The 19,569-nt window shown below is 49.8% G+C and overlaps 7 protein-coding genes across 7 annotated transcripts; 3 read left to right on the plus strand and 4 right to left on the minus strand.

Annotated features, from left to right (window-relative positions):
• Nucleotides 1-4: 4 nt before the first annotated feature.
• On the minus strand, nucleotides 5-316 carry M431DRAFT_485802 (hypothetical protein; the record flags this gene model as incomplete). The annotated part of the gene is made up of 1 exon (XM_024916324.1): nucleotides 5-316. One exon carries the CDS (start codon nucleotides 314-316, stop codon nucleotides 5-7), a length of 312 nt encoding a protein of 103 aa, XP_024770090.1.
• Nucleotides 317-3,054: 2,738 nt separating this feature from the next.
• On the minus strand, nucleotides 3,055-4,462 carry M431DRAFT_95127 (hypothetical protein; the record flags this gene model as incomplete). The annotated part of the gene is made up of 3 exons (XM_024924664.1): nucleotides 3,055-3,297; nucleotides 3,374-4,258; nucleotides 4,376-4,462. 3 exons carry the CDS (start codon nucleotides 4,460-4,462, stop codon nucleotides 3,055-3,057), a joined length of 1,215 nt encoding a protein of 404 aa, XP_024770091.1.
• A 2,738-nt stretch (nucleotides 4,463-7,200) lies between these two features.
• Nucleotides 7,201-7,763, plus strand: M431DRAFT_499234 (hypothetical protein; the record flags this gene model as incomplete). The annotated part of the gene is made up of 2 exons (XM_024917775.1): nucleotides 7,201-7,278; nucleotides 7,341-7,763. The coding sequence occupies 2 exons, from the start codon at nucleotides 7,201-7,203 to the stop codon at nucleotides 7,761-7,763; spliced, it is 501 nt and encodes a 166-aa protein (XP_024770092.1).
• A 4,740-nt stretch (nucleotides 7,764-12,503) lies between these two features.
• M431DRAFT_19838 (hypothetical protein) lies at nucleotides 12,504-14,037 on the plus strand (the record flags this gene model as incomplete). Its single annotated transcript, XM_024913292.1, has 7 exons — nucleotides 12,504-12,644; nucleotides 12,732-12,810; nucleotides 12,871-13,070; nucleotides 13,139-13,191; nucleotides 13,248-13,334; nucleotides 13,678-13,835; nucleotides 13,904-14,037. 7 exons carry the CDS (start codon nucleotides 12,504-12,506, stop codon nucleotides 14,035-14,037), a joined length of 852 nt encoding a protein of 283 aa, XP_024770093.1.
• Nucleotides 14,038-15,610: 1,573 nt separating this feature from the next.
• Nucleotides 15,611-17,605, minus strand: M431DRAFT_95369 (hypothetical protein; the record flags this gene model as incomplete). Its single annotated transcript, XM_024924692.1, has 2 exons — nucleotides 15,611-15,829; nucleotides 15,896-17,605. 2 exons carry the CDS (start codon nucleotides 17,603-17,605, stop codon nucleotides 15,611-15,613), a joined length of 1,929 nt encoding a protein of 642 aa, XP_024770094.1.
• Nucleotides 17,606-18,030: 425 nt separating this feature from the next.
• M431DRAFT_252556 (hypothetical protein) lies at nucleotides 18,031-18,978 on the plus strand. The gene has a single exon (XM_024913797.1). The coding sequence runs from the start codon at nucleotides 18,384-18,386 to the stop codon at nucleotides 18,882-18,884; it is 501 nt and encodes a 166-aa protein (XP_024770095.1). The 5' UTR covers nucleotides 18,031-18,383; the 3' UTR covers nucleotides 18,885-18,978.
• Nucleotides 18,979-19,071: 93 nt separating this feature from the next.
• On the minus strand, nucleotides 19,072-19,467 carry M431DRAFT_95496 (hypothetical protein; the record flags this gene model as incomplete). Its single annotated transcript, XM_024924709.1, has 1 exon — nucleotides 19,072-19,467. The coding sequence occupies one exon, from the start codon at nucleotides 19,465-19,467 to the stop codon at nucleotides 19,072-19,074; it is 396 nt and encodes a 131-aa protein (XP_024770096.1).
• Between the last annotated feature and the right edge of the window lie 102 nt (nucleotides 19,468-19,569).

Here is a 19,569-nt window from a genome sequence, read left to right on the forward strand (position 1 = left end):
CCCTTTATGAGGTAAACTGATCACTGTGGTGTGAGTGTTGTTTCCTAAAATATGGCGCTCCTTCACGAGCTTTACTTCGTTCGCTGTCCTTAGAAAGAGTTCGATGTCGGTGCCCTTCAAAAGCTGGCAGCCTGTCCATTTCTTTGTCCTTTGCCGAGTGTCTGTGTCTCTTGCTTTTTGCCTCCTGGTCTTGTATCATTATGGTATCAAAGTGCTCTTCGTGGTTTCGAGTGGTTTCTAGCGCTTGATTTGCAGTGGCGTTGCCATTCTGAACAAGCGATGAGGTCGAGTCTGCATCATGATGAGAGTGTGCCATTTGCGTCTCTCCCCTGACTGCTGCTGTTGGGAGTTCTTCGTTTCTGTGATGCCTGCAATCATCTGGAGAGTCGCTGTCTGATTTGTCACCTCATGTGTCAGTTCTGTGCTGTCCAAGGTTGTCTCCCCAGTCAGGTCGAGCATCTCTCGTGAAGGTCGGCAGACCATCCTCCATTACTCGCTGATGTTCTCTGGAAACTTCATCCCACTGAAGCTGTTCGTCAAGTATGGCAGATTTTCTGAGCTGTTTAAAGACGGGAACTATACCTTGGAGGAGATCCGTCAAAAGTCTGTCGAGACACTGAAGGCCCTTTACTGAGGGCCTCACATAAGCCCCATAAACAAGTATGCGCCCCCTGACAGACACCCAAACCAGATATGCAGCAACCCACGATTGGGAGACGTGATATGTGATGGTTTGATCCTGCGAAGGAAGACCGACGGAATCTGCAGCTTCCGCCTTTGGACGCCCTATCTGAAAGCCCTTAATATACCGCCGGGGATCCTCAAAAAGCTGAGAAAGGTCGCCATGGGATTCCTAAACGAGTTGCTCACCGACGAAGATCTCCTAGATTCTAGTTTCGCTTCTCGGAGGAATGAAACTGTGTCTGTGATTCTCGTGGTGTTGGTTGGCTAGCTCATTGTTCTAGTTAATCGTCTCCAGAGTTAGGTGTTCGATCAACGTATTGCATGGAGGTAATGGGATACCTTCCTCAGCACCCGGCTCAGCTTCAGCCGGCTCACCCATTACGAGTGGGCTGTCTTTTGTTTCTAGGGTGAGCTTCTTTGTTCCGCTGAATCAAGAACTCTCTTTATATTGTGCGGGTAGGACCTTTGTCAAAAGGGATTCGGCCGTTGGCGGTGGATAAATTCATGGCAGCCGAGTTCGATTGATCACGTTCAGAGCTGGGTACGGAGGAGCAGAATAGCGAAGACGAGGAGAGAGAAAGAAGAGAATGTTGCAGAAGAAAGTAGAAAAGTGCCGATTTTCTCGGAATGAGTGCGTTTCAGCTGCCAGGCAGTGCCAGTGTTGGGGAAGCTGCACTTCGAACTACCTAATTCCTCTCAGGGTTTAGCAGCAGGCAGAAGTACCCGTCTGAGTTACTTCTCCCCCTTTACGCTTAATATCTTCTGGCTATTTCAGAATCATCAATTTATTCTTCTTGGATAATAATACCTCCTCAAGGGGGTTTGATCTGCCCATCTATGAGCTCTCTCGTACGAGTTAAATGGAAGACTCTTCTCCTGACATTACATTCGCAAATATATTAGAGTAAAAAAAAGAAATACTGTTCAAAGTTCGAACTCACAACCAAAAAAGAATAAGGTGCTTGCCGTCATGCCCGGCTTCAATGTGAGTTGAACGTACCAGTGCTCGAAAGGATCTGGTCAAACTGGGTAGGCAACTGCACCACCCCGAGGGGCGACAGAAACTACATTATTTACTCCTATATACCTTAGTACCTACTTAGGGCGAGTGGTTGCTGGTTTCTCCATTGAATTTTGTATCATTGCCGTGATATACACTGCCATGCATCTCAATACTACTAGGCATGTATGCATCTTGCATACATGGGTAACGTAGGCGGCGTACATTTTCCTGGACACTATACTTGCAAACAGAGTAGAAAAAAAGAGGCCTGTTTGAAATTCGAACTCACGACCAAAAATGAAGAATAAGGTGCAGTGGCCTACCTCAAGACGAGTCCGGATACGTACCAGTCCCCTAGAGGCTCTGGTCCGGTAGGCCACTGCACCACCCCCGAGAGGGCGACAGGAAGTATGTTATTCACTCTTATATACCTTAGTACTGACCTGTGAAGAGAGAGAATTGGTTATCATCTTTCATGGACTTCTGTATCATTATCGTGATATACACTGCTATACATTCCAAGCCTGTGCACCCTACATACATGAATAAGGTATTTATTACTGCTCTTTGGTGAGATTGATATCCTCCCCTCTCCTCCACCAACCAGTTTGACAAAAACGTACAGCACACCTAAAAACCAGTCTCCTCCAAGAAATATATATACTACAGTACATGTATTAAGAGTCCAGTATCTCATCAGCCTCGTCATCGTTGAATACATGAAAAAAGAAAGCCAGCTTCAGGAATTTTTTATATAACAGAAGCCGCGCACTCCGGAATCCATCCCAGCACATATCCAGCGCATTCAATGTGCCAAAACCGTGTATTGTCCCAGCCAGCTTGCGAGCGTCTCCAAAATAAAAGCCCTCCTCCCAAAAACCCCCCCTTCCCTCCCAGACCTCAAGCGGTCCGAGGTGGCCTAGAAACGCCATGCACTATGCCTTGAGTCAAAATAGAGAAGCTGCTCCCACTTCCCACCTCAGTGGACCAAATAAGAAAAAACAAAATAAAAACGCCTTTTTCAAATGGGTATATGGTGTACCGTTTGTTGTTAGCCAATCGTATTCTTTTTCAAAACTCTCTGGCCGGTGGGTGCTGCTCGAACGCCTCGCTGTATCGAACTCGGCTTGATCTCGCCGAGGGGTCAGATTGATAATCTATCGCTGCTCATGCTTGATTTAAGCATGCTCCGAGGTGTTCGATTGCTTGCGGCAAGGCATACATTGTATGTGTTGCTCTTTGCGACGTAGCTGTAGTCGAAGAGATATTCGCTTCTTGGCGCACATCGTTTCTGACTCTTTTTAAATTCTCATTTCTTCATGCCGGTCGGGCATGCTCAGTTTGGCCCCATTGTAAAATCGGCCAAATCACTCGATAAATGGCTTCTTCTGGCCACCAACCATACACAGGCCCAAAGCTCGTAACGAATCTCGATCGTTGGCTAGGACGATTGAGTGGGCGGGAAGCATGGGGTTGTTCGGGTCGACATGCGAGGCCTCTCTGGCGGCGATTTCGATGGCGTCCATTTCCTCCTTGCAGCCTTGCTGATCCAGCGGGCATATCACGATGGGTTGTCGTATTTGGAGGTCTCTGGCACCACTCAGTTGTACCTACACGCAGCTATGTAAGCGATGGCTCTCTTCGAAGAAAAGCAAAGGCAAACACATAACAGAAAAGAGGTCATACCTTGATGTTGAGATAAAACTCAATCTTGTAAAGGGTTGATGAGGTGGTAAATGAGACAACTTCGTACTGGGGAAAGGCCGGTTTGCCCCTCCTGATGATGCCGTCGGGGTCTCTCAGATCTTTCGAGGGGAAAACCAGGCCAATATTGGTTGCGTATCCAGCCTCCGGTAACTTTGTCTTGACAACCTGGACTTGCTTCGCTAGCTTGTTGACCTTTTTGGTCGGTTCGTCGCCCTCCGGGTTGAACGTTATTTCCTCCTCTATGCCCAGCGTGATCTTGTCTATGGTGACCTTCTGGGCCTTTTTCCACCAGTCGGGGTTGGGAGATATCTTGATGTATACGGTAATGGGATCGTTGGGGCCGTAGCTCCAGCGCGGTAGGTTGATGCCGAGGTTGACGAGGTTGTCGCTCGCAATCATCTTCGTTTCAGGCTTGTTGTACATGCCAAAGGTGGACAGAGTGTCGTATCGGAGGAGAGGGAGCGGAAAGCTGTATCTGTATTGGTTGCTGTGGCCTTGCTGGACTGTCACCACGAGCTCGTAGTACGTCTCAGCGATCCTACTAGGGAGCTGCAGGGACGCCGGCGGTATTCTTCGGTTGGTCTCTTCTCCGCCCCTGCCGAAGGGGATGAAGATGACAAAGGGTAGGTCCATGGAGATGACGTTCTCGGCGTCCTTGCCCGATGAGCATCTAAATAGCAGCACCTCCTTGCCGACGACATCTGTCGTCTCTTTTCGGGGGGCGCCGAGATGTCGCTTGGTGAGGCTATCGGCGTCGGGGTGGATGGTTTCGCGCTTCTGCAGGCTTATCCGTACTAAAGACACCGGCACGGGCATGGAGTAGCCATGGCCCGGTCGAATCTCAACCTTGCCCTCGATCCGTGGCTGTAGAATGGTTAGCTGTCAGCACAAGCTTGTCTGGACGCCGAGTCTCTTGGTCGCATCCCCCGGACCAAAGACGGAGCTGGCGAGGGGAGGTATGGCAGGCTACAGCCAACGTACCAGAGTCGCGGAGATGCCCGGATATCCCACGAGAAAGCTCCTGTTTGGAGGGCCCGAGACCCGGACACTGGCTGGCGTGGTCGCCATGCTATCGCGGTAACTTGTGGTCGTCGCAGTTGTCGCAGGATTACGAATGCGCGGAGGGTGGCGGAGACGTCAGCGGCAGAGCTGGAGATCGGTGCTTGGATGTCAGGGGAGCGTCGAGGCAGCGGTCGTGGAGTCGCGAGCTCGGAGCCGTGGGAGTTTGTTGAGTTTGGATCCCCCAAGCCTGGGCCGACAGCAGATGACCAGCAGGCATAGGCCTCTTCGGTGAGCAGCCGTCACGATACCAGACCGCACAAGAAACAGAGACGCAGACACAGGAAGAAGAAGAACAGGCGGGTCGATGCCAAGGTGGGGTTGGCACGCTGCGGATGGGTGGGTTTCTGGTTCACAGGGCTCGTGCCAGCGGGATCGGATCGCCTAGACCGGGTCGCATTCGCTTTCAGCAGGGCTCAGCAATCGAGAGCAGCGTCAGCATCAGCCTCGGCGCGCTGGCGCTGCAGGTGTCGAGATTGTCGCAAAGGGACGGTTGGAAGGCGAGTTTGACAGGAGGAGAGGCAGCAGCAGCGGCGCCTTTTGGGGGGTGGTTTAGGTAAGGCGGCTCGAGCAATGGCGACCCTCGTCGACAGCTGAAATCGGGGACTGGCCGCAAGATGCATTAGCTTCTGTGGAGCTGCAGCGGCTCTGCTGGTGCTTGGGAGGACGAGACGAGACAAGGCGCCGGGTCGCTAAGCTGAGAGGGACGGGATGGGATGGGAGCACCTACAGGATAGTACCAGGTACTTGGGAGGATTCGGGGATCAAATGCGATAGATTGGACAGCAGAAATTGGATTGTGCGCCGGTTTGAGGCAGGTTGGTGAGATTGCTCGAGAACAGCAGCGGGGGGGCTTGTGGCGCCGGACCCGGTTGAGATGACGCCTGCGCCTCTGAGCACAGGAAGCTTGAGCTTACTGATGGAGCTAATTATGTCCAGGAGGAGCAGCAGCAGTAGCTTGTCAAGGCGGAAACGGGGGCCAGAAAAATAGAGCGAGTGAGTGAACGAGTGAGCGTGAGAGGTAATAGAAGGGAAAGGAAGTAAAATGAGCTGAGCTGAGCAAGCAAAGCAAAGCAGAAAACGAGCGACGCGGCACAGAACAAGGCCGGTAAAGCACACGCGCACAGGGCGAGCTCGTTATAATAAGCTTCAAGCTGCGTGCTCTCTGTCTGTCTGTCTGTCTGTCTCACCTCCTTTCCCGCCGTCGTCGCCGAGGAAAAATCCGAGATGCTCGCTGGTTTCAGCTCCGAGGCAAGGAAGAGAATAGGATTGTGATTTGGGTGTGCGGCCCGGCAAGGCGTGGGTGTCGACAATCTACGTCCATATGTAGGCCGTTCCATTAATATCTTACTTACTTAGCCCACAGCCCTGTTGCGTTGCTGGCGCTATGGCTGAGGCTCCATCTGGCCCATTTCATGGATACGGCAAAGTACCCCGCGATTAACTCCGTCCAGTCTGGATTCAGCCTGTTCCTGTTGCCGTAGGGCAGAGACACGCTGTGTGTGGTTCGAGAAATCATCAATGGTCCATGACATGCACGGTACGTGTATCCTGCACGCAGGTGAGGTGAGGCGACGTAAGGTGAGATGGCCTTGACCCTTTCAACCGCATGCACGTGCTTGACTACAACTCCTGACACTCTTCTAATATTTATAAGAAAAGTAATAATCAGATTAAGAATTGCAAGAATAAGCAGATTAACCTTTGCGAGTAAATTGAACGAGTAGGGCACATTCTAATCGATGTTTCTAGTCGCCCTCGTACCGCCGTCGTATGCGATTTAGCTCGTCCCTGTACCTCGTACATGTCCGGCTTATTCGCAGCGCCAGGCCTCTGCCATTCCCCGTACGGCGTAAAATGGACCTGTAATAATATCATCACCGTGCCTGTCGTTCGTTGGCCCGTTCGACTGCGTCACCGTCCGGGCATCTTTGTCCCCTTGCCAGTTCTTACCGCGGCGACAGGGGGAGCGGCAAGGCTTTTTTTGGCGAGCTCCATAATGGGAGCAGGAGGAGAGATGCCAGGGCCTGCATTTGGATTTGGATTTGGTGCGCTTTGATTCCTCATAAAACCGGTGATGTCTTGTATGTCACATTGCACGTGTGCTTGTATGCATATATGCGCATACTGTATCCGGAAATGGACTCTATGGACGAGATAGGCAAAGGATAGTCTGGATGATCGCTGTGGCTTTGACGTCGATTGAGTTAAAGATAGGTACCCAAGCTTAGTTGGTGTTTGTTTGGTTCCCGGTAAGGGTCCCTAGCAGCGCAAAGTACTCCATCGGGCTCACTCAGACTGTTCTATTACAGCCGCAGTCAGCCTCGTCCGATCCAACAATATCCAGGAACAGCAACAAGATGCTCAACACCCGGTCACCGCTGATTACTCAACCGTCATCAGCATTCCTCACTATTCGTCCACTATTCGTCACGTTTTCTGCCCCTTTTTCTTTTCTTCGAGAATCCCAACAGGCGAGATTCGGGCCACATCTCACATTTTGCGTTTCCCGTCTCGCAATGTAACCCCTCCGCCTGAATTCTGTAGTGGAGTGACATTAGATTGTCCCAGCAGACTACAAAGTCCATAGCGTCCACCCTGGTCCCAATGCGGTTTAGACTGGGCTGAGCTTCACAGCCACCTTGAAGCTTTGGCCATCCATAGCAAATCGACTTTTGTTTCAACCCGAACAAACATTACACTCTGAATATCACAGTTGGACACAAGTTCTTCAATCCGGCGACACAATGTCTGTCACTTTACACACGTCGCTAGGCGACATCAAGATTGAAGTCTTTTGCGAGAGTGTCCCCAAGACGGCCGAGGCATGTTTCCCTCTCTCCAAACTTTTTCAGATTCCAGGACCGCTGCTAACGAACCGCAATAGAACTTTCTCGCCCTTTGCGCCTCCGGCTACTACGACCAGTCGCCCTTCCACCGCCTGATTCCAAAGTTCATGGTGCAAACAGGAGCTCCCGCCAACCCGACTGCCGAGAATCCGAAGGGCGGACAGTCGATATGGGGCGCCCCTTTCGAAGACGAGATACGACCCGCCCTGAGACACAGCGGCAGGGGCTTCGTTTCCATGGCCAACAAAGGTCCTGGCACAAACGGTTCGCAGTTCTTCATCACCTTTGACAAGGCGCCCCATCTCGACGGCTTGAACACCGTGTTTGGCAAAGTTATCGGCGACGAGGGCCTCGTGACACTGGCCAAGATGGAGGCCGTCGAGGTGGACAAGAAGAGCCGTCCAAAGGAGCCGTTTCGCATAGAAAAAGTAACCATACACGCGAACCCGCTGGCTGAATAAGGATATGGCGAACCCGAGTCTCACAAAAACAATCGAAAAGTAAACCATGTCGAGTGTTGCACAAACACATCTGCGACAAGGATGCTGCCCCTAACGAGTCCCCAGTCTCGCGACCGGACGTATGCCAGCTATACGCTGTTCAGCGCTATTGGATTCTGACCGTCCTTTGACGACTATAACTCGATTAGCGACTACAGGCTTGTGAAAAGGAGTCATGGTTTGATGCTCTCAACTATCAAATCTCGAGGGAGGAAAGGAGAAAGTCTACAGCATACAGACGGAAGAGGCGGCATGCAGAGTGTTTGACGATGTTCAGGCCGAAGAATCACTTGAGCCACTCTTTGCCTTGATTCTGCGACTGGATTGGGTACTATTGCCCTCGGCAAGCCGATTCTAAGCCCACAGTTGATCGCAAACTAGCATCAACAAAGTTTGTGAGCCGGTTGCGGCCTACGTAGGATGGAGAATGCTCAACGCTTACCCTCTGAGACGCAAAGCGAATCATTGCGCACACAGACCAGCGGCGTTTCTGCCCGAGGATACATACGATTTTGCATTCGGTTCGCCATCATGTAGAATGAGAGGATACAGCTTAGACAACTAACGTCGAACCAAACAATTTCGAATACAGGCTATAAAGGCCCCCAACAAATCTCGTGCCCTGACTTTGATCATTGACTGCTCTACCCCTCTTTCTCACCGGTCTTCCGGGTTACTTTGTGCGGCTACTCACTTCCTGACGAGTATGTGGTGATGACCTTGATGGCCAAGCAATTCACAGTTGATGATGCTGTTAAGTCATGACATGTGATACACCAGGCTGAATGAGTTACAGTCTTTCACATCCCTAGTGCTTCATATGCCCTTTTATTGAGCATTATATGATGTCATCTTGCTGAGTTGATAGGCCATTAGGCTTTCAATCGTCTTCCACTCTTTTGCTCTCGCGAAAAATTTGCGCGGATACCAACTTCGCTATCCGTTGCCACTCATACGTGGCCTGTTTCACGAAGTTGTTGAGAATTCAGGAATCCAGTTGTAGCAGCACATTCACTCTTGTCTGTCATGTCGTGACCCGGCAAAGATGACGTCGGCTCTCTTTTCTATCTACTGCACGATGAGTTCAAGTAGTATAGTAGCGATTATATAAAGACCTGTTATTCCTCCTTCTCTCAAGTCTCCATTGATATCATTCTTTCTCTTCTTCTATATCCAGGAGATAGCTTACAGTGCAATGTGCTGCCCACTTACAGAGGCGGCTCGACCTTTGCGAAGTCTACTATTAACAGTAGCCTCAACTACTTGATAGATTACCCTTCGTTTTACTACACATTGTAAGTGAGCTCAATGTACATTTGGCTGGCTACTTACTCCTGACTACTGACCTCTTTGGAGCAGATGGAAAACCACAGCAAAATCTGACACTTTTTCTCTGGTAAATCATACATGACGAATCGTTCCATCTCGGAATACCCCCTTACAGTACGGGAATGTTTCATACACATCTTATTACTTTCGTTTTCTCCCCACTATATCCCATCTTAACCCCTCATTATAATCACCAACTTTCACTGTCAGTATGATCAATACACTTCACAGGGTGCTAGAAGAATCACACTGCTAAAGTTGTCATTCTAGTCGGCTCTGGAACGTTCTTCCAGGTCGGTGCAGCCACATACTTCCCTTTTCATTCGTTTCCTCCATCTTTCACTCACCGCAACGATCTTACTGCACAAACAAGGCGATCCCTCTTATCCACTGTTTACGAAGGTGGGGTGGAAAGGGATGAGACAGTCATCCAACTTCGTCTCTCTGTGCAAGAACACGGAGCTGTATTACAGCACTCTGACGAAATTCAATGGAAGAGGCGAGTGTCTGAAGAGATCATTTAAGAAGCACACTATTATTCAATACTCTGCTTCCATTGGCACTACAATAAATGAGACCAGAAAGAGATCAAACAAGCTTTACTATGCCGTGAGTTATCTCTAGCCATTGAACCCATTGGAGCATTTCACCCTCAATGATCGTGGCGTCAGAACTGCTGTAGCTATAATGGCAATAACTGACCACGTTTAGAATGAATCAAAACCGCTCATACCATCTTTCGTTGTAGTAGACGAAGCTGGAAGGTTTATCGAGCCGGCAACGTTGAGTCTTGCAAGTCTGACGCTCGCTGCCTGGTAACAGACACCTACTCAAGTCAACATCGACCAGCACCAACAATAACTCACTGCAGCACAATGTCCACTGCCTTTCTAGCTGCGCTGTCACTTTTTTCAGTACCGCATTTGTCGCGCCGTTGCAACATCCAAATATCCCAACAATCTTCATTGGAGACACGAAGCAATTCGATTCAATGACGATAGGGCTGCCAGACGCTTGCCTGTCGATGATATAGTATATATTAAGGGCACAAGACCTATCATTGCATGTCCAAGATGCACAAGCACTCTCACAGCAACCCGCCCACCTTGAGGAACAGGAACGCCCTTCCCAGGCGAAATCGAAAAGGCAGTGACAGATGGCAATCTCATAGAATACCATCTGATTTGCCCCGGTATGGGCAAAATTAGATGTTGGCTGCTGACAGTCGACGAAGCCCGCATTAGATGCTGCAAAGCCCTGAAGCTACATCTTTACCCGTGGCATCCCCGTATATCGTCTCACAACCCAGCTGCGAATGGGTAACAAACTATCCAATATAGTCTCCAGCATCATCTACAAAGAAGTATCTAATGTCTATGCCAGCCTTTGCAACATAACCGCCCCATTTGACTCTGGCAGGGCCCTAGAAGCTTTCATACAAGAAGAATACCCGGCTATTATCACCCAAGCAGCCCCCTCAATATCCACTTTGCCTAGACAAGGCCATTACCATCGACCAACGATTCTCGATAACCGATACAGTGGCCAGCCATGAAGGGAAAACACTAAGCATACACAACTACCTGGAATACAGGCGATACTTCGACTGAATCGCCAAGTCCTTGAGCGGAAGCAAAAGCCTCGTCATGGACAACTACGGAAGGCGATAAGATGGTGTATACGCACGAAGATCAAGAATTCAACCTCTCAAGCATTGGGTATTAATCATGCTTTGCGTCTGATAAAGATGCTTACTATCTACGTTGACAGTCACTCTTCCCCAGAACCTAGAATGGAGAAGATACATGATGGCAAAGAAGAAATTTACGAGTCGGGATTTCAGTCTGTATTCCAGAAATCGCCGTCACCCGAGATTCTGATTCTAGTGAAACTGCCGGGTTCATTGGAAATCCCACTTCGCGTTGCCGCAATCTATGGTGCGGCCGAATATGTCGACCCATCGATTGTGGAGAGTGAATTGGCTCCTCGCCTTAAAAGCCACCATCCACAACCGATCACCGGGAGAATGCAGAAACAACTAACTCAGCATTACCACACCAAAACGCCCTCTATTAGTCTACCATCTGGGAAGCTATGACTTTGGGTTAAATACTACCGAACGGCATACCGATTATCATTATGTCAACAGTCATTTCGCGATATACTTTCACAAAAACACCAACTAATGGTGAAGCTACTCAACTTAATAGCATCGCTTGGAAGCGAATCCCAATCAGCATCACCTGGCCACTACTTGTTGAACTTTGGCATCAATTCCAAAGTCACCTCTTGGCAGATGGTGTTCTCCTTCACCGCATCCTAGCGACGGCATATTTCATGTCAGCTCGATATAGTACCGCATCGGGAAGCCTCTCTTGAAAGGTTAGTATCTATTATCCCCCCCTTAATGGAGCTATTATCCAGCCAGCGATCGAATACAAGCAAAATATAAACAACGGAAGCTTGCCACTTTCTTTCTGTCCTACGAAGCTAACGAGAGTGAAGATAGCAAAACTCAAATGGAGATAGGGGAGTAGTCAGTATACTTCTTGAAGATGGTCGAGCTGACCCCAATGAGCAAAACGACCGGGACGAAACGCCCTTGGGATTGGCTGTGCAGCGCTGCAGGCAGGAAGTCGTTCGTCTCTTTCTTAACTATGACCGAGTTGACCCAAATGGAAAACACATCAACGGCATGACTCCATTATTGGTGGCCGGCTCTTCAGGCGAACTACAAAGCGTACACGTCATTAACATGCTGTTAGAGGACTCAAGGGTCGATGGCCATGCACGAGATGATGACGGAGGTAACGTTTGCATGCTGGCCGCGAAAATTGTTTAGGGGAAGATTATAGCCGGCCTTCTTCCCACACTACACGATGCTGGCGATGGCGACCAAAGACCAACCCCTGAAAAGATGTATACACCTCGGTGGAGGACACGATGGCTTATCTCAAATAGCTTCCAACGATCGTCAAGAGGGATAACGCCCCGTCTGTGTTTCCTTACCCTGTCAGCATGACCACTGGCAAGGAGAAATCGAAGTGGATGAGCGAGTTGAAGGAGGATTTGGCGACAGACAGCCATGGTTGGGAAATACATATGCACAAAATACGTTGGTGTTTGATCACATACATCGGCGAGATGCCCAGTCGGAGGGCATTCAGCACTATTCGCAGAGGCCACTTGACAGCCATGAGACTATACATGGGATATTGCCCAATCTATGGAGGCAAGAGCTGAATACGAGAAAGGATGGGAAATCGCTACATTTTTTAGTGTGCAAAAGTACCAACTACACAGAGGATTTATATTCCACGATCAAGCAGAGACCGCGGCAGTCCATACCGAAGAAATCAACAAAAGGCATCGATGACGGCAAACAAGATTGATGAGTTGATACCATTTGAAACATACAAGGAAGTGTTTGAGAAGAACTCCATCGAAGACTTCCCGGCACTAAGCAATCTCTACCCGAGCAATTCTACACCAAAACTCATAGACCAGGAACTTGTGGAAGACTTATAACATGGCAGTATAAGACAGCCACGGTATTTCGCAAAGTTTTGCTCCTTCAAAGGAAGAGATATGGACCCATAGGTCGGCTTCATATTAGGTCTCCCCCTTGGCAAAGAGCAGATTGGCAATGAACAGAAAGGCTTTGGAGTCCGTCATGCTTGTGAGTTAACATTTCCCAAAACCACAATATGTAACGCGCTCTAACCTTAGATATTTGCAGTTGTTAGAGGTGTTGGCGGCGGTGCGGTACTACCATCAGATCAAGCCGAGATCTATATCAAGTTCCCTCGCGAAGGATGCAGCTATACCTTCGAAGAGGCTTCAAAATCCATTTTTTTTGATCGGTTTTCCAACGCCAAGGGACGTGAGAAGGGCCTTACAGTCATTCGTGTTAGCCTCGCATATGAAGCCTGCGTCACAGTCAGTGGTTTCGGCATGCCCTTTGCCAACGCAGATGATGCTTAAGTAGAAGGCTGGACGTTGTCAAGTTCAAGGACCTGATCAAGGCCAATAAAGGCCACCAGTTCGAAACAGCGTTCAGGTAAGGCTTCTTAGTACCCCTTTTGTTTTGATAGACCTAAGCTAATAGCTTTGAAGACAATCTGATGATAACCATCACATGACTGCCGTGATACAGTTCGAGGAGCACGATTTCATGTGGCTCGACCATGTGGCTACTGAGAGGTACGTGAACTGCAACTTCTTCTACTTCTTCTACTTCTTCCTCTTCTCCCTTCTTTTTCCTAACATAGAAACAGATCACTGCGAACAAATTTCCGGCCTACTTCGTTCGCCCCGACTCTAGAACTCCCACGGCGGACACTACACGCTTTTTTGTTGTTGCCACCATGCGAGATGGGTTCAGATAGGGGCATGAGACTACTTGGCGCGCCGCTTAACCAAGTCAGACTCCTTCCTCCTCCACCTCTATGACAATCTCGAGAACATTGAGCCCCGGTGCCAAATGGTATGTCTTCTTCTACATCTCGCTCCATAACTTGCTTGACTCTAACAGTGACGGACCTAGGGAATGGAAGATAGTCGACCACCCAGAATTAAATCCTGCATTGGAAGCTCATAAGATCGAAAAGCACGAGATTGTCCTCCAAGTCTGCCGGCCAAAGAGAGCGGATATGAATCCTGATTACATCGTCAGGGACTTTGCCAGCCGTACTGAAACAGAATGTACGCCACGGCGAATAACTAACCTTGTCTCTTTCCATAAGCCAACATACTCTGCGCAACGCCCGCAGCAACTGAAAATGTGCCACAGTATACAGAATGGATAACTCGGCTCGCTCGCAGCGTTGCAGTGGATAAAGCGACCTTTACTGCGTTTGGGGCAATACTCAACTCTCTTGCCCTGCCTCCTTTTTGGGGACCCTAAGCAGCTGCCTCCGACCATCATCATAATTATTAGAGGCGACTTGTTGAAGATATTGATGAGCACCCTCAACCCATCGAGCTCATCACTATTTCCAACCCAGATTTAGACGATGACTTGGACAAAGAGTCGAAGCAACATATGATATTCACCCCAGAGGCTGCTCAAGTGATGAAGAGAGCAGTGATAAATTTCTGAACCGCTCTATAAAGAACGACGGCCTATCGGCCTTTTTCTGCTTCATGATTTTCGATCTTATGAGCTTCTAAAGCAGGGCGTATGACTCGGAAGTCGACAGCCCTCAGCGCGAACATCATCTCCAAAGTCCAGGAAGTTGACAACGGGCAGTGGAGTACAAACACCGATACCCTACGCACACAAAGATAACATGGCCTCGACGTCACTTCATTCTGACCATCCAGTCGTAGAAGCCGTTCCCCGCGAAGAAGAAATTGGAGAAGCTCCATATTATCCTTTACCTCCGCCAAGGTGGTTCTTTGCTCTCCGTTAACGGGGGTCCCCATGCTTGTCCACCCGCATGTCGGGGCCATCCCCATTGAACGGGACTAAATAGCTCTACGAGGGAATGGAAGAGAGCGGCAGCCGAGTAGCTCAGCATCAAAGCAGAGATCAAGACGATATGGTACCCTAATTGCCTAACAACCTATGAAACATCATCTTAACAATGCGAATATCTATGTAGCCCCATCTTACTAGGCCCACAGAGACAACTATTGTTTTAGTTTAGAACTACAGAGACCACTATTGTTTCAGTTTAGAACCACAGACAAGAAAGACTATTATTTAGTTTAGAACTCGACGTATCAATTACTGCCTAAGAGCATTTTCAACAACTACCCCATGAGATAATTAGTAGCATGCCCATCTAGTAGCTATTGAGAGCCCTCAAGGTGAAAAGAAAAAGAGCAAAAACCATCCCGACCCAGAATTTATTACGTCGCACAACCACATAGCTTTAGAAACAGGGTATTCAGGACGAAAAGGGAAAAAAAGGAAAAGAAATCGGATCGACATGACAGAGAACGGCGAGCAAGGAAAAAGGAGAACCTGACAAAGAAAGACGCAGCCCGTTGAATAGGAGAAGAGACAGAACAAGAGAAAACGAAAACCGTCGTGCAACGAAAAACAAAACGAAAAAAAGACCTCGATTCACGTTGGTCATGCCACCGTCTCCCAAACGAAAAAGAAAAAACGCCGCTGTGCATGTCGCATTATTCCTCCCTGGTGTGCCGCAGTACGTGTATATCCGTCTAGGCAGCAATGTATGTAATCGAACCCCTCAATAGACTTGAAAAAAGAAATTAGAGGCGAAGAATGAAGAAAAGAAAGGAAATCAAGTCAGTGGGAAATCCATCGTCTCCCTGTCCATTTCCATCTTTGTTGCTGCCTTTTAACACTCTAAGCTGAACAGTCTTGGATCATCCTGATAATGCAGTTTTCCATCCATGACCGCGTTGTGTTGAGTGATGTTGTAACGGTGACAACTCCCCGCGCGTTCTTGGTTGTACAATGAGCCCAAGTTAAACCATAAGTATGGTAGGGTAAAAAGACGCGGTTAAAAAAAAGAGGGCTTTGTAAGGACGCGATATTCAACATAGTCTTCCCCATCAATGTTAATTATAGTTCCTTGTGACACGAGTTTGCCCATAAACGGCCCATTCGTCTTGCGCTCATACTTGACGCCGTCGTACACCTTGGCGTCTTCGGCGCCAGCCTTAAGGCGCAGAGTCTCCTGGCGGGCCCAGACCTTATTCAGGCGCTGCATATCTTCCGACTCATGGAAACGAGGAGTTCTGCCGTTGGTGGTGGCGGCGGCTTGGGACGGAACCGTGGCAACAACGGCGGCAGCAGCCGCAGCCGCAGCGTCAGCGACGAGAGCAGCGGCTCGTTCTCGGTGCATGGCGTGGCGGTCGGCGCGGCCCTGCGCAGCTTCGACTCGCGCAATCTCCCTGCGAGCAAGGGCGTTGGTTCGCTCCATCCCGTCTGAGTTCATTCCGCGGTTTGTGGCTCGGGAGTCTGGACGTTGTGGCTCCTGTTCGGCATAAGCTCGTGGCTGGCGTAGGTCGTTTTCGTTGAAAGACTGTCGTGGAGCAGCCCGAGATTCCCCGCGGCGCGACTGCCGGAGTTCATGCTGAGCTCCACCAACGTCTGACCGGCCATTTGCCAAGTCTGAGTCGTCAGCAGCAATAGGGTGGTATGGAGCAATGGGCTGGTGAATGTGTCTATAACCGGAGCCCGCTCGAGCCTGAGCTTCGTGTACGGCCCTGATTTCGTTGCCAATGCGGTCTTCAGGTACTTCGCCTTGATCCAGTTGATACTGGCGGACTCGGCAATATTCTTTAATCTCCGACCTCTGAAGCGGCTTGAGGTGTGGTTCAAATTCCACCTCCTCATATTGAATCCAGAGCGCGCCAGCACCAGAGGGAAAGTTGCCATCGACAAATCGGCCATCACGAGTTTCACGAACTACTTTTACTCTGAACATATCATTCTGACCCAAAATGCCGTACACGGCGTGACGATCCCTAGGGTCTTCCTCGCTGGAGCCCTTCCAATAACCTAGCAAGATTCGCGTGGGCCGGGTACCTGGAAGAGGCCCATGCAGCTTCGGAACATGGGGTGGACGAGGTTGCAGAGCAGGCTGAGATGGCAGCAAAGGCGACCGCTCCGGTGGGCTATTGCTACCGCCGGGGTTGATGGCGGCAAAGCCACCGCTCACGCGTCTTCTCTTGGCATCCGGGCGGCCGGGGCTAAAGGCCGAGTCAGGCAATTCAGGACCGTGGGCTATGGCAGGCTGAGTAGCTGGGTTATCAAAGGCAGGGTTTTCTTTGACTCTGCGTATGGCTTCCTTGACTGCTGCTCTCTCCGCAGTCTTGCGTTCTTCCTCATTCTCTTCCTGAATGTCAGTTCGCAACCTCACATACTCTTTGACTTGAAAGTGGTCAAGGCCAACCAAATGCTTGGAAAAGACGACGCGTTCGAAAGTAACCCAGCTGCCGCCAGGTCCCGGAGGCATGGGGTACTCGTTGCTGATTGGCTCGTTGGCAACGGTATAAGGCTGGATTCGAGTACGTAATCGGTCACGAACGTCAATGAAGCCTATCACTGCATGGCGACCTTCGGGATCAGGGATTGGCGAGTCTCTCCAGTGGCCCAACAAGACGCCCCGGACGGTTCCCAGACTCTGTCGCGATGGCTTGGACTTGAGGCCCGGTACGAGAGGAGGACTCTTTGTTCCGTCATTGGAGATTTCCATCTTGCTCTCACTGAGGTCGGTAAAGACCGAGTTTCGCTTGCGCTTAGGGTAGTGAGAAACTGCGGCTTCATTTTGGGTATCTTTCATAGTCTCGTCGTCGTTTTCAGAAGTGACGCGAAGAGGAGAAGACTTTAGATCACCGTTAGTACTGGCATGAACGATAATAGAGCCGGCTTGATCATTCAGACCCACCCCTGATGGTGAATGAACGTTGCTATCGGGCTCACTAAGCTCGCTTTCTGGTTCGTTGTCGTCAAAAGGTTTGCTGTGTCCGTTGAGCGGTCTGGGATTCATGTCAGCTGGTGTCGATGGAGCGGTTGAAAGCCCGTCACTAAGAGGCGAAGAGACGGAGGAGCAATGGTCCATTTTGACTCAAAATGATTTGCAAACCAGAAAATAGTCTTTTAAAAAATTGAATGATGAAAGAACAAATGCTGAATCAAGAAGACAGGGAAACTCGAGAAGAGTAAAAGCTATAATCAGATAGCAAAGAGAGATGGGTTGTCTTTGGGCCTAAATGAAACTAATGGGCCAGGCAGCAAGATGGAATATTGCACAAAACTAGCGCCGCAACTTCCTTTTCCTGTCCTCTTGTTTCTCTTGACAACTGCTCTCAAGGAAGCAGGCGCCTAGCCGACGTGCAAGCGTTGGGGAGAAATGGTGCACGGAACTCCGGTGCTGCAGATGCAAGATGGCATCGGAGCCTATCTTGGGCTCTTGAAGAGATTGACAGCAACTCGCTGTCTAGAGCTGCAGCATGAAACATGTCATAAGCGGCATGTGATTGATGGAGGGCAATGGTAATGGGGCAGAGATCAGGGGGTCAGGTTGAGATGCAAGATCGGAATCAGGCCACTGCCGCGCACAAGTCATCGATATAAGACGTCCATTCCTACGGGAACACGTTGCGCCGACTGCCAATAAGTGCCTCCGTCCTCAGCCACTAGGCTTGAGGCAAAGTTTGTGAGCGGCACACCTCGATCGGCAAGGACAGGCTGCAGAGTATTGGACCAATCAAGTTGCCTAGCAAACTCAGCTCACCTTTGACGAAGACTGCAAGGAGATGTGAAGGATGGGATGCCCATGGAAATGGTGTGTCGAAGCCGAAAACGACGATAAGAACAACCCTGACAACAGAGAAGGATCAAGTTGGCAGAAAGATGAGGCTGATGGTGTTTTGTGCATTCGAGATGTAAATGGCACGACTATTCCATTCCAGCTGCTTGGTTGCCGATATCGCGATTGCGTCTTTGCGGGTGGGATTCTGGATTTTGGATTTTGCAGTGAAGAAGGGAAGAAGGAAGAAGCAGTCGAGGCGAAGAAGTTTGCTAAGACAATTGCAAGGCAGTTGGTCCCGGGCGAGACAGAACTAACGGGCAATCACAAGGAGATGCTCGGGCAGTGGCAGGCGGAAGGGCCCCACAGCGATAGAAGACGGCCGGTGAATCGCAGCAAAAAAAAAAGTCTTGGTTTTGGTGCCCTTTTTTTGCTTTGTTGCCGTGAAACAGGAGGCCAAGGAAAAGGGCGCAAAAAAGGGGGCGAGACCAGAAACTCGAGTTGCACACGGAATTGAGTTCGGTTCGAGCTGCAGTGGCGCGGATAGGCGCAAGGGCGAGAGAGAGAGAGCGAGATAGGCTTCATACTTATCTGCTGCTTGCCGCGGACACTTTTCCATGACGAACGATGCATGTGTATTTGAAGACGAGAAAAAGAGACAGAATAGAAGACATATAAGACAGTAGAATAAAAAAATAGTAAACTCACTTCGGCATGTCGTTGATGATGGGTCCGTTGGTAGATTCTCGCGGAGGTGTCGTCGATGCTGAAGGTCCCTTATCGACCGGCGAACGTGACAGCGAGTGCGAGTGTGAGTTTGAATAAGATTGATACGACTGAGGCTGAGGCTGAGACGGAGGTTGAGACTGAATCTGAGGCAGCGTGTTTGGATGCAGCGGCTTAGGCTCTTCAACAATCGGCGGCGGCGTCTTCTCGATGATGGGATTCAACAGGGCCGCCGTGCTCAGCATTGGGTGGTGAGGCAGCTCTCTCTTTTCTGACGGCTCCCTAGGCTGTGGAGGTGGAAGAGTCGCCATGTTGGTCTCTGTTGATGGGATCGGCGGTGTCCGCGAATAATGTTCAACAGCTACGCCGTCCATCATGTGAGATTTCTCGAGTTGCGTTGTGTTGTGGAATTAATAACGCGCGGCGAAGGGCTGGGGTCGTGATTATATAAAGAAACGATGCTATCAAGCACTATT

This window comes from Trichoderma harzianum (genome assembly GCF_003025095.1).
Source record: "Trichoderma harzianum CBS 226.95 unplaced genomic scaffold M431scaffold_14, whole genome shotgun sequence".
NCBI classification, from domain to species: Eukaryota; Fungi; Ascomycota; class Sordariomycetes; order Hypocreales; family Hypocreaceae; genus Trichoderma; species Trichoderma harzianum.